Source organism: Lampetra planeri, chromosome 50 (assembly GCF_965212315.1).
Source record: "Lampetra planeri chromosome 50, kcLamPlan1.2.h2, whole genome shotgun sequence".
Classification (NCBI taxonomy): domain Eukaryota; kingdom Metazoa; phylum Chordata; class Hyperoartia; order Petromyzontiformes; family Petromyzontidae; genus Lampetra; species Lampetra planeri.
In genome coordinates, this window is record NC_136156.1 from 4,594,740 (window position 1) to 4,608,833 (window position 14,094).

General features: G+C 60.1%; 1 protein-coding gene across 2 annotated transcripts in view; it reads right to left on the reverse strand.

The window, feature by feature from the left end:
• The window catches only part of HACE1 (HECT domain and ankyrin repeat containing E3 ubiquitin protein ligase 1), a 117,815-nt gene that overhangs the window by 10,674 nt on the left and 93,047 nt on the right, over positions 1 to 14,094 (reverse strand). For both annotated transcript variants that reach the window (XM_078616394.1, XM_078616393.1), the window contains 4 exons: positions 13,068 to 13,264; positions 7,975 to 8,106; positions 4,037 to 4,135; positions 2,431 to 2,501 (listed from right to left, as the gene is read on the reverse strand). In XM_078616394.1, coding sequence (XP_078472520.1) covers positions 2,431 to 2,501; positions 4,037 to 4,135; positions 7,975 to 8,106; positions 13,068 to 13,264 — 499 coding nt within the window. The remainder of the gene's footprint in view (positions 1 to 2,430; positions 2,502 to 4,036; positions 4,136 to 7,974; positions 8,107 to 13,067; positions 13,265 to 14,094) is intronic.

Genomic DNA, 14,094 nt, shown 5'->3' on the forward strand with positions numbered 1-14,094 from the left:
AAATGAGTGTCTCGTGCGGCGTGTAAACGACAAAAAACGTTTATTTTTATGTTACCAGGTAAGGCCCACTGGGATACGCACCTCTTTATCAGAAGCGACCTGGCCACAGATGATAGCTCAACGAAGTGGCTTATCACGTGGACATTTGTAGCAGCCAAATGTGTCGGGGAAACCGGCCGTCCCGGAGAAAAATCCACGTGACCACGGGGAGAGAGGCACGCAAACTCCAAATATACAGCAGGCGTTAGGGTTGAGATCGAAACCAAGACCTCCTGCATATCAGGCGAGGGAATTAACATCTTGCCACTGTGGCACCCCATCACCACTGGGGAGACAAAGGCGGCCGGGCGTGGTGCTGGCCACCCACCCCCTCGTGTGCTGTTCTGGCCTTCATAGGTGCTCACTAACAGCACTTTCCATAACCGTCTGTTAAGGCTACACGGGGGAATCTTTGTCTTTGTGTGCGTAGGTGTGTGCGTAGGTGTGTGCGTAGGTGTGTGCGTAGGTGTGTGCGTAGGTGTGTGTGTGTGTAGGTGTGTGCGTAGGTGTGTGCGTAGGTGTGTGCGTAGGTGTGTGTAGGTGTGTGTGTGTAGATGTGTGCGTAGGTGTGTGCGTAGGTGTGTGCGTAGGTGTGTGTGTAGGTGTGACCTACATCTCTGCTTTATTGACCTGGTCAAGGCCTATGATACCATCAGTAAGCCTGGGCTCTGGGTTGTTCTTCGTGCTTTCGGAGTCCCTGACCCGCTGCTCACGATCATTAAGGACCTTCATGATGGTGAGCGGGCCCGGGTAAACTACGTGGCCGGGAGTCAGAGCAATTCCCTGTACACCTTGGGGTGCGACAGGGATGTCCTCTGGCTCCCACATTATTTAACATATATTTTTGGTACAGATATAATGGGAGGCTGATCGATGCCCGGGTGCGATCAAGGGATGGCTCCCTATTGGTCAACCACGTTATGTATGCCGATGATTTGGTAATAGCTGCTCATTCAGAGGAGGAGTTGGAGACGCTGCTGCTGAGACTGGAGCGTGCCACTAAGAGGTGGGGCCTTACCATCAGCCCCACCAAAACTAAGCACCTGCCTGGGTATTTTGTACCATCGGACACTCCACCCCCACAACTCCCAATCGGTGATCGGGCAGTTGTGGAGAGAGTGGAGAGTTTCCCATACCTGGGCAGTGTGCATATGACCGGCTCCAGTTTAACAGCAGAGGTCTCACTCCGAATCAGTCGAGCGGCAATATATTTTCATCGGTTGCATAACGCTGTGTGGAAGCTACCTGGTCTGTCGCTCTGCACGAAGCTTCAAGTCTTCTCGGCCACAGTCATTCCCTCCCTTCTCTACGCTTGTGAAACGTGGACCCCCTGGTGGAGCATCTTCGCCGGTTGGAAACATTTAGGCTGGCAGCAGTCAGTGGCTCTGGATGAAGAGGAAAGACCCCAGCTGGGCCCCAAAGTGAGAGGGCCAGGAGGTATGCAGTCAACAATGCTTGGCTCAGGGAGGAGGACACCCCTGCCATGCATAGTCCCATGGGATGTTGGCTATCAACAACAAGGCAACTCCTATGACTAATTGGGAATGGGACGCAAGCGTAGGATTGATCACCCTGTCGCTGGCCGCCTTTGGGGAGGGTGTATAGTATGAAAGGCCGAAACACCCTAGGAACCAAAGGTTCACTACTGACGATGCGCTCCCCAAATTTCACCAGGCTCACTGTTCATGAACTCTTGGAAGTACTTGCACAAAGGATAGTAACATCTCATCCTGTGTTCTTTGGAATCCGATCCATCCTGGGTTTAACCAGGCTGGATTGTGTGAGGAGCTCACAAATCCTTGAAAGATCGGGGCAAAGTCCCATCGGTGAGCTCCTCCAGCAGGCAAGGCTGCGTTGGCTGGGTCATGTAGCCCGCATGCCCAGCCACCGCATGCCTAAACAGCTTTTGTTCGGCCGAATTGAGGGGGCTAAACGGGCGCGGTACGGGCTAGAGAAGAGATGGAGTGATGTGGTACAGGAGGACGTGGAGCTGAGTGGACTTGCCGATGACTGGTACCAGCGGTGTCAAGATCGGCCTCAGTGGAGGAGGCTCGTGAAGGACGCTACTGGGCAGTTGGAGGCAGTCGCCCTCCAACAACAACGGAGGGCGGAGGAGCGACGCTCACAACAACGAGCGGAGCGCCGGGTGGCTAAAACACAGCAAGTTGGTACAGTAGGGGGCACAGGTGGTGCATCAGCCAGTCATCTTGGTCATCTCGGTCAGTCGACCCATGGCACCTGGGTCTGCCCCGTGACCTGCCAGCGGGCGTTCGACACTTCACTTGGCCTCAAGGTGCACGTGGCCTGGCACAAGCGTCGTGGTGACGTCACCGCCACTTAGTGGCGAATGGCGGTTGTTTTTGTTGTTGTGTTACTGTGTGCTGTTCTCACCTGCCGGTGACAAACTGCAGCAGTAGCACCCGCTCCTCCTGCGAAAGCTCCTGCACCACCTCCCAGAACCACTACACCACCACCATCACACACCATCACACAACATCACACACCATCACACACCATCACACACCCATTACCATCACCACCATCAACACCATCACACACCACCATCACCACCGTCACACACCATCACACACCATCACCACCTTCACACACCACCACCATCACCACCTGCACACACCACCACCACCATCACCACCGTCACACACCATCACACACCATCACACCCCATTACTATCACACACCATCACCATCACACACCATCAGACACCATCACACATCACCACCATCACACACTATATCATATACGCTGGGCTCGTATCTGCTCGCGTACTTTTGTCTCCGTGTCTCCGTATCCACGTGTCCCCGTGTATCTGGGTACCCATGTCCCCTTGTCCCCTTGTCTCCGTGTCTCCGTGTCTCCATGCCTCCATGTCCCTGTGTTTCTATGTTCCCGTGTCCCCGTGTCCCCATGTCCCCCTGTCTCAGTGTCTCCGTGTGTCCGTGTCTCCATGCCTCAGTGTCCCCGTGTCTCTGTGTGTCCGTGTCTCTGTGTCTCCGTGTCCCCGTGTCCCCTTGTCCCCTTGTCTCAGTGTCTCCGTGTGTCCGTGTCCCCTTGTCCTCTTGTCTCAGTGTATCCGTGTGTCCGTGTCTCCATGCCTCCGTGTCCCCGTGTCTCTGTGTGTCTGTGTCTCTGTGTCTCCGTGTGTCCGTGTCCCCATGTCCCCTTGTCTCAGTGTCTCCGTGTGTCCGTGTCCCCATGTCCCCTTGTCTCAGTGTCTCCGTGTGTCCGTGTCCCCTTGTCCTCTTGTCTCAGTGTCTCCGTGTGTCCGTGTCCCCATGTCCCCTTGTCTCAGTGTCTCCGTGTGTCCGTGTCTCCATGCCTCAGTGTCCCCGTGTCTCTGTGTGTCTGTGTCTCTGTGTCTCCGTGTGTCCGTGTCCCCATGTCCCCTTGTCTCAGTGTCTCCGTGTGTCCGTGTCCCCATGTCCCCTTGTCTCAGTGTCTCCGTGTGTCCGTGTCCCCATGTCCCCTTGTCTCAGTGTCTCCGTGTGTCCGTGTCCCCATGTCCCCTTGTCTCAGTGTCTCCGTGTGTCCGTGTCTCCATGCCTCAGTGTCCCCGTGTCTCTGTGTGTCTGTGTCTCTGTGTCTCCGTGTGTCCGTGTCCCCATGTCCCCTTGTCTCAGTGTCTCCGTGTGTCCGTGTCCCCTTGTCCCCTTGTCTCAGTGTCTCCGTGTGTCCGTGTCTCCATGCCTCCGTGTCCCCATGTCCCCTTGTCTCAGTGTCTCCGTGTGTCCGTGTCCCCATGTCCCCTTGTCTCAGTGTCTCCATGTGTCCGTGTCCCCTTGTCCCCTTGTCTCAGTGTCTCCGTGTGTCCGTGTCTCCATGCCTCCGTGTCCCCGTGTCCCCTTGTCCACCTTGTCTCAGTGTCTCCGTGTTCCCGTGTTCCCCTGTCCCCATGTCCCCCTGTCTCAGTGTCTCAGTGTCTCCGTGTGTCCGTGTCTCCCTGTCCCCGTGTCCCCGTGTCCCCGTGCCCCCATGTACCTGGATCACGGGGGCGCTGGGCTCATATCCGCTCCCGTACTCCGTGTTTCGCTCCCAATCCTCAACGTCGATCTCCGGCATCCCGGACAGCAGCAACTCCTACACGTGGACACGGGGACACGGGGACACGGAGACACGGAGACAGAGGAATATGGGGACACGGGAACAGAACACGGGGGACACGTAGACAGAAGGTCGTGGAGACAGAAGGACGACATGGCGACAGGACACGTGGAGACACGGGGACACGGAAACATATCAGACATCGTAGGCTCAGGCTGCGAAGTGGCCAGCGGATGACAGCACAGCAATGGATTCTTAAATCCTTCTGTGTGGAGCTTGGAGCTTCAACCACCCCCCCCCCCTCCCCCTCGTACAACAGCAGCACGGTGCTGGGTTTTCTCCGGGCTCTGGTCGCCACTCCCGGCGACCCACGTCCCATCGCAGACAACGATCTGCAGGCGGGGGGGAGGGGGGGTAGGGGGCGCCCCCCAAAGCACAACCCCCCCCTCCCCCCCTGGCTGCCTCGGCCGGCCGTTGTGAGGTGGGGGGGGGGGCCCACACCTCCCCACACCCCCCACCCCCCACACCCCCCACACCGCCACCCCTGCGCCATCGCTCCACGCTGAACGCCGCCATCAGCAGTTGTGAGGATCCAATCAACGAGCTGCTCATTACAGGGGTGGGGGGTGGGGTGGTGGGGGGGTCGGGGGTGGGGGGGATGGGGGGGCGGGGTGGGTGGAGGGGGGGGGTGGGGGTAACGGCACGGGGGGGGGGGGCTCGCGACGACGCCGCACGGATGGACGCAAGGGCCGCACCGCACGTGCCACGCTCACCGCTCGCTCACCGCTCGCTCACCGCTCGCTCACCGCTCGCTCACCACGCAACTCACCACGCTCTCGCGTGCACTCGCCACGCGCTCAACACACGACTCACAGCTTTTTTTTTTTGTTTCGCTCAGTTGAGCGGCCAGCAATGAACAGCACCGGTAGCAGAGGTGTAGAGGCAGGGGGTGCACAGCGGCCATGTTCAATTGAGCGAGGGTGGCCGTGAGAGTTCGGGGGGCGGAGAGACGAGGATGGGGGGAAGGTCCAGAATGGAGCTGGGCAAGGGAAGAAGCAGAAAGGGAAGTGAGGTGACCTGCAGTGTGGTGAGTGAGTGGGTGGGTGGGTGGGTGGATGGGTGGGTGGGTGAGTGAGTGGGTGGGTGAGTGAGTGAGTGGGTGGGTGGGTGGGTGGGTGAGTGGGTGGGTGGGTGGGTGGGTGGGTGAGTGGGTGGGTGGGTGGGTGGGTGAGTGGGTGGGTGGGTGGGTGGGTGGGTGGATGGGTGGGTGGGTGAGTGAGTGGGTGGGTGGGTGGGTGAGTGGGTGGGTGGGTGAGTGGGTGGGTGGGTGGGTGAGTGGGTGGGTTGGTGGGTGGATGGGTGGGTGAGTGAGTGGGTGGGTGGGTGGGTGAGTGGGTGGGTGGGTGAGTGGGTGGGTGGGTGGGTGGGTGGGTGGGTGGGTGAGTGAGTGAATGGGTGGGTGGGTGGGTGAGTGGGTGGGTGGGTGGGAGGGTGGGTGAGTGAGTGAGTGAGTGGGTGGGTGAGTGGGTGGGTGGGTGAGTGAGTGAGTAAGTGGGTGGGTGAGTGGGTGGGTGGGTGGGTGGGTGAGTGAGTGAGTGGGTGGGTGAGTGGGTGGGTGGGTGGGTGGGTGAGTGAGTGAGTGAGTAAGTGGGTGAGTGGGTGGGTGGGTGGGTGAGTGGGTGAGTGAGTGAGTGAGTGAGTGAGTGAGTGAGTGGGTGGGTGAGTGGGTGGGTGGGTGAGTGAGTGAGTGAGTAAATGGGTGGGTGAGTGGGTGGGTGGGTGGGTGAGTGGGTGGGTGAGTGGGTGGGTGGGTGGGAGGGTGGGTGGGTGAGTGAGTGAGTAAGTGGGGTGGGTGAGTGAGTGAGTGAATGTAGGGGGGTGAGTGAGTGAGTGAACGTGTTGTTGTGAGCTACAGCGTGGAGGTTGGTGTTGGATGACATGAAACGGTGAGTGTCTGGCAGGGACCGAGGCCTCATCTCGGGTGTACGAATCGACGAGTGAAGTTCTCGGTAACGGTAACCAGAGCATGAGCACGGGTCCCGAGCACACACAGAGGTGGGTGGCGAGGAGGAGGAGGAGGAGGGAGGGAGGGAGGGCAGAGGCTTGTGGCGGGCGGGCGAGCAGGAGCGCGAGCGGTGTGCGTGCGGAGGCGACACGTGGAGGCGGCGTGGCGCTGCGGGAGACGGATTGAGAGCGAGCTCATTCTGATGGCTCCAACCTCATCGCCCGGCACGGCTGGGTGGGGGGAGCGGGGAGGGAGCGGGGGGGGGGGAGCGGAGACGCGGGTTGAGGAGACGGCGGGATTAGCGGCGAGAAGATAACGGGTCCCAGGGCGGGGGGCTAACTTCGCACCTGGAGCCCCCCCCCCACCCCCCCCCCCCCCCCCTGGATTAACCCCGGACGACCCGGGGATCGGCGGAGATCGACCCGGAACCCCCCCGGGGCGGCGTGGAGACGTCGTCTCCCGTGGCCGTGATCCCCTCTCCCCAATCCCTGATCCCCACGCTCTGATCCCCGAAGCCCCAACACTTCCACCCCCCCCACCACCCCCCCCACGCCCCACTCCCCCCGTCCCCTGCCACCCCCTTCGCACGGCGTTCTCCACGGCTCATTACGCGATGCGGCGATTAAGGAGTTTGAGAAAATGAGTGCAGACACCACCCAGGGGGAGACGCGGGGGGCAGGGGGGGGGGTGCAGTGTGTGTGTGTACATGAGTACGTGTGTGTAAGTGTGCGTGTGCGTCTACATCGGCGGGGAGCAGTAGCGTGGCGGTTAGCGCTACGCTGCGCTGCGAACCTGGCGACCCGGGTTCGATTCCCGCTCACGGCGAACACCGGTGACGATTATCTGAACCGGTCCTGGGTATCCCCTAGGTCGACTCAGCCTCAAATGAGTACCTGGTGCGGTGTGTGAGCATCGCCACTAGGGAGACAAAGGCGGCCGGGCGTGGTGTTGGCCACCCACCCCCTCGTGTGCCATGCCAGCCTTCATAGGTGCTCGCTAACAGCACTTGCCCCAATAGTCTTTGTAGGCGTCTATGTGTGTAGGTGTGTGTAAGTGTGTAGGTGTGTGTAAGTGTGTGTAGGTGTGTGTAGGAGTGCGGGAGAGAGAGAGGAATTGTTTGTGTGTGCGAGTGTACATGTATATGTGTGCGTGTGTACACGTGCGTGCGTGTGTACACGTGCGTGCGTGAGTGTGCGTGCGTGTGTACACGTGCGTGCGTGAGTGTGCGTGCGTGTGTACACGTGCGTGCGTGAGTACATGTGGGTGCGTGAGTGTTCGTGCGTGAGTGTTCGTGCGTGTGTACACGTGCGTGCGTGATTGCGCGTGTGTACACGAGCATGCGTACCAGCTCGTATTCGTCGTGCGTGTGTACACGTGCGTGCGTGAGTGTGCGTGCGTGTGTACATGTGGGTGCGTGCGTGGGCGTGCGTGTGTACACGTGCGTGCCTGAGTGTGCGTGTGTACACGTGCGTGAGTGAGTGTGCGTGAGTGTGCGTGTGTACACGTGCGTGCGTGAGTGAGTGTGCGTGTGTACACGTGCGTGCGTGAGTGTGCGTGCGTGTGTACACGTGTGTGCGTGAGTGTGCGTGTGTACACGTGTGTGCGTGCGTGTGTACACGTGCGTGAGTGAGTGTGCGTGTGTACACGTGCGTGAGTGAGTGTGCGTGTGTACACGTGCGTGCGTGAGTGTGCGTGTGTACACGTGCGTGCGTGAGTGTGCGTGTGTACACGTGCGTGTGCGTGTGTACACGTGCGTGCGTGTGTACACGTGCGTGCGTGTGCGTGTGTACACGTGAGTGTGCGTGTGTACACGTGCGTGCGTGTGCGTGTGTACACGTGCGTGCGTGTGTACACGTGCGTGCGTGCGTACCAGCTCGTATTCGTCAAACAACTGCACGAGGGCAGGGGGGATGAAGCGGTGGAACCCGGCGAGGAAGGCGTTGATCTGCGGGATGATGGCGCGCGTCATCCTCAACTCCGTCACCAGCTGCACGTACTCCCCCTGCACACGCAACACCGTTACACCTCACGTACTCCCCCACACACACACAAACACCACCACACCTCACGTACTCCCCCCCCCCACACACACACACACACCACCACACCTCACGTACTCCCCCCCCCACACACACACAAACACCGCCACACCTCACGTACTCCCCCCACACACACACACACACACCGCCACACCTCACGTACTCCCCCCACACACACACAAACACCGCCACACCTCACGTACTCCCCCCCCACACACACAAACACCGCCACACCTCACGTACTCCCCCCACACACACACACCACCACACCTCACGTACTCCCCCCACACACACACACCACCACACCTCACGTACTCCCCCCACACACAAACACCACCACACCTCACGTACTCCCCCCCCACACACACACACACCGCCACACCTCACGTACTCCCCCCCCCACACACACACACACCACCACACCTCACGTACTCCCCCCCCACACACACACACACCGCCACACCTCACGTACTCCCCCCACACACACACACCGCCACACCTCACGTACTCCCCCCCCCCACACACACAAACACCGCCACACCTCACGTACTCCCCCCCCCACACACACACACACCGCCACACCTCACGTACTCCCCCCACACACACACACCGCCACACCTCACGTACTCCCCCCCCCACACACACAAACACCGCCACACCTCACGTACTCCCCCCCCCACACACACACACACCACCACACCTCACGTACTCCCCCCCCACACACACAAACACCGCCACACCTCACGTACTCCCCCCCCACACACACACACACACCGCCACACCTCACGTACTCCCCCCCCACACACACACAAACACCGCCACACCTCACGTACTCCCCCCCCACACACACACACCGCCACACCTCACGTACTCCCCCCCCCACACACACAAACACCGCCACACCTCACGTACTCCCCCCCCACACACACACACACACCGCCACACCTCACGTACTCCCCCCCCACACACACAAACACCGCCACACCTCACGTACTCCCCCCCCACACACACACACACCGCCACACCTCACGTACTCCCCCCCCACACACAAACACACCACCACACCTCACGTACCCCCCCCCCACACACACAAACACCGCCACACCTCACGTACTCCCCCCCCCACACACACAAACACACCACCACACCTCACGTACTCCCCCCCCACACACACAAACACCACCACACCTCACGTACTCCCCCCCCCACACACACACCACCACACCTCACGTACTCCCCCCCCCACACACACACCACCACACCTCACGTACTCCCCCCCCACACACACAAACACCGCCACACCTCACGTACTCCCCCCCCCACACACACACCACCACACCTCACGTACTCCCCCCACACACACACACACCCGCCACACCTCACGTACTCCCCCCCCCCCACACACACACCACCACACCTCACGTACTCCCCCCCACACACACACACACCGCCACACCTCACGTACTCCCCCCCCCCACACACACACCACCACACCTCACGTACTCCCCCCCCCCCACACACACACACACCACCACACTTCACGTACTCCCCCCCCCCACACACACACACACCACCACACCTCACGTACTCCCCCCCACACACACACACCACCACACCTCACGTACTCCCCCCCACACACACACAAACACCACCACACCTCACGTACTCCCCACACACACACACCGCCACTACTCCCACGTACTCCCCCTGCACACTGCACGTCACCTGACTTCACTTTCTGCTGCTTCGCGCACACCGCTCCACTCTGGAATTCCCTCCTCCCCCCCCCTCCCCCCATCATCATTGTCAACGTCTCTCTACCCCCAAGCTCTCACAACAACAACCTTGCTCAATTCAAAACGCCGAAAATGCCAAGCGTCTTGGGCCATCGGGCCCGGTTCTCGGCAAGCGTGTTTCATCGCCACCACCGCCACCCTCACATTCCCCCGGCTACCCACAGGCGAAAGCGTCACCTCGTGTGTCACCTCGTGTGTGTCACCTCGTGTGTGTCACCTCGTGTGTCACCTCGTGTGTCACTTCGTGTGTCACCTCGTGTGTCACCTCGTGTGTCACCTCGTGCGTGTCACCTCGTGTGTCACCTCGTGTGTGTCACCTCGTGTGTGTCACCTCGTGTGTCACCTCGTGTGTGTCACCTCGTGTGTCACCTCGTGTGTCACTTCGTGTGTCACCTCGTGTGTCACCTCGTGTGTCACCTCGTGCGTGTCACCTCGTGTGTCACCTCGTGTGTGTCACCTCGTGTGTGTCACCTCGTGTGTCACCTTGTGTGTGTCACCTCGTGTGTCACCTCGTGTGTCACCTCGTGTGTCACCTCGTGCGTGTCACCTCGTGTGTCACCTCGTGTGTGTCACCTCGTGTGTCACCTCGTGTGTCACCTCGTGTGTGTCACCTCGTGTGTCACCTCGTGTGTCACTTCGTGTGTCACCTCGTGTGTCACCTCGTGTGTCACCTCGTGCGTGTCACCTCGTGTGTCACCTCGTGTGTGTCACCTCGTGTGTGTCACCTCGTGTGTCACCTTGTGTGTGTCACCTCGTGTGTCACCTCGTGTGTCACCTCGTGTGTCACCTCGTGTGTGTCACCTCGTGTATCACCTCGTGTGTGTCACCTCGTGTGCGTCACCTCGTGTGTCACCTCGTGTGTGTCACCTCGTGTGGTGTGTCACCTCGTGTGTGTCACCTCGTGTGTCACCTTGTGTGTCACCTCGTGTGTCACCTCGTGTGTCACCTCGTGTGTGTCACCTCGTGTGTCACCTTGTGTGTGTCACCTCGTGTGTCACCTCGTGTGTCACCTCGTGTGTGTCACCTCGTGTGTCACCTTGTGTGTGTCACCTCGTGTGTCACCTCGTGTGTCACCTCGTGTGTCACCTCGTGTGCATCACCTCGTGTGTGTCACCTTGTGTGTGTCACCTCGCGCGTCACCTCGTGTGTCACCTCGTGTGTGTCACCTCGTGTGCGTCACCTCGTGTGTGTCACCTCGTGTGTCACCTTGTGTGTCACCTCGTGTGTCACCTCGTGTGTCACCTCGTGTGTGTCACCTCGTGTGTCACCTTGTGTGTGTCACCTCGTGTGTCACCTCGTGTGTCACCTCGTGTGTGTCACCTCGTGTGTCACCTTGTGTGTGTCACCTCGTGTGTCACCTCGTGTGTCACCTCGTGTGTCACCTCGTGTGCATCACCTCGTGTGTGTCACCTTGTGTGTGTCACCTCGCGCGTCACCTCGTGTGTCACCTCGTGTGTGTCACCTCGTGTGCATCACCTCGTGTGTGTCACCTCGTGTGTGTCACCTCGTGTGTCACCTCGTGTGTGTCACCTTGTGTGTGTCACCTCGTGCGTGTCACCTCGTGTGCATCACCTCGTGTGTGTCACCTCGTGTGTGTCACCTCGTGTGTGTCACCTCGTGTGTCACCTCGTGTGTGTCACCTTGTGTGTGTCACCTCGTGTGTGTCACCTCGTGTGTCAACTCGTGTGCGTCACCTCGTGTGTCAACTCGTGTGCGTCACCTCGTGTGTGTCACCTCGTGTGTCACCTCGTGTGTCACCTCGTGTGTGTCACCTCGTGTGTGTCACCTCGTGTGTGTCACCTCGTGTGTCACTTCGTGTGTCACCTTGTGTGTGTCAACTCGTGTGCGTCACCTCGTGTGTGTCACCTCGTGTGTCACCTCGTGTGTCACCTTGTGTGTGTCAACTCGTGTGCGTCACCTCGTGTGTGTCACCTCGTGTGTCACCTCGTGTGTCACCTCGTGTGTGTCACCTCGTGTGTCACCTTGTGTGTGTCACCTCGTGTGTGTCACCTCGTGTGTCAACTCGTGTGTGTCACCTCGTGTGTCACCTTGTGTGTGTCAACTCGTGTGTCACTTCGTGTGTCACCTCGTGTGTGTCACCTCGTGTGTCACCTCGTGTGTGTCACCTCGTGTGTCACCTTGTGTGTGTCAACTCGTGTGTGTCACCTCGTGTGTCACCTCGTGTGTCACCTCGTGTGTCACCTCGTGCGTGTCACCTCGTGTGTCACCTCGTGTGTGTCACCTCGTGTGTGTCACCTCGTGCGCGTCACCTCGTGTGTCATCTCGTGTGTCACCTCGTGTGTCACCTCGTGTGCGTCACCTCGTGTGTCACCTCGTGTGCGTCACCTCGTGTGTCACCTCGTGTGTGTCACCTCGTGTGTCACCTCGTGTGTCACCTCGTGTGTCACCTCGTGTGCGTCACCTCGTGTGTCACCTTGTGTGTGTCAACTCGTGTGTCACCTCGTGTGTCACCTTGTGTGTGTCAACTCGTGTGTCACTTCGTGTGTCACCTCGTGTGTGTCACCTCGTGTGTCATCTCGTGTGTCACCTCGTGTGTCACCTCGTGTGCGTCACCTCGTGTGTCACCTCGTGTGTGTCACCTCGTGTGTCACCTCGTGTGCGTCACCTCGTGTGTCACCTCGTGTGTCACCTCGTGTGCGTCACCTCGTGTGTCACCTCGTGTGTGTCACCTCGTGTGTCACCTGGTGTGTCACCTTGTGTGTGTCACCTCGTGTGTCACCTCGTGTGTCACCTCGTGTGCGTCACCTCGTGTGTCACCTCGTGTGTGTCACCTCGTGTGTCACCTCGTGTGTCACCTCGTGTGTCACCTCGTGTGCGTCACCTCGTGTGCGTCACCTCGTGTGCGTCACCTCGTGTGTCACCTCGTGTGTCACCTCGTGTGTCACCTCGTGTGTGTCACCTCGTGTGTCACCTCGTTTGTCACCTCGTGTGTGTCACCTCGTGTGTGTCACCTCGTGTGTGTCACCTCGTGTGTCACCTCGTGTGTCACCTCGTGTGTCACCTCGTGTGTCACCTCGTGTGTGTCACCTCGTGTGTCACCTCGTGTGTGTCACCTCGTGTGTGTCACCTCGTGTGTCACCTCGTGTGTCACCTCGTGTGTCACCCACCTTATTCTCCTGGGTCACCGCCACGCCGGAGCCCCCGGGCTTGAGCTCCACCTCGGCCATGGAGCCGAAGACGTCGGTCTCCACCAGGAAGGTGAGCTCCAGGCCCAGCCCCGAGATGTCGTTGTCCAGGATCCACTGCAGGTTCTTGGCGTACTCGGGGTCGATGGAGGCCACGTCCCGGTAGCTCACGGGGATGCCTGCTCGCCACGCACGCACACACGCACCGCACGCTCACCACGCACGCTCACCACGCACGCTCACCACGCACGCTCACCACGCACGCTCACCACGCACGCTCACCACGCACGCTCGCCACGCACACTCACCACGGACGCACACACCGCACGTACGCTCACCATGCACGCTCACCACGCACGCACACACGCACCGCACGCTCACCACGCACGCTCGCCACGCACACTCACCACGCACGCACACACGCACCGCACGCTCACCATGCACGCTCACCACGCACGCACACACGCACCGCACGCTCACCACGCACGCTCGCCACGCACACTCACCACGGACGCACACACCGCACGTACGCTCACCATGCACGCTCACCACGGACGCTCACCACGCACCGCATGCTCACCACACGTGCACAGCACGCATGCTCGCCACGCACGCACACACAGCATGCACACACAGCACGCGCGCACAGCACGCACACACAGCACGCGCGCACGCCACGCTCGCTCGCCACCCGCGCTCGCCACGTGCGCTCACCACGTCCGATACGCTCACCACGTCCAAGACACCCCCCTCCATCCCCCCTTGCCCCCACACGAGCGAGTGAGTGAGTGTGTGAGTGGTGTGTGAGCGAGTGAGTGAGTGAGTGAGTGTGTGAGTGAGTGTGTGAGTGTGTGAGTGAGTGTGTGAGTGTGTGTGTGAGTGAGTGAGTGTGTGAGTGAGTGTGTGAGTGAGTGTGTGAGTGTGTGTGTGAGTGAGTGAGTGTGTGAGGGAGTGTGTGAGTGAGTGAGTGAGCGAGTGAGTGTGTGAGTGAGTGTGTGAGTGGTGTGTG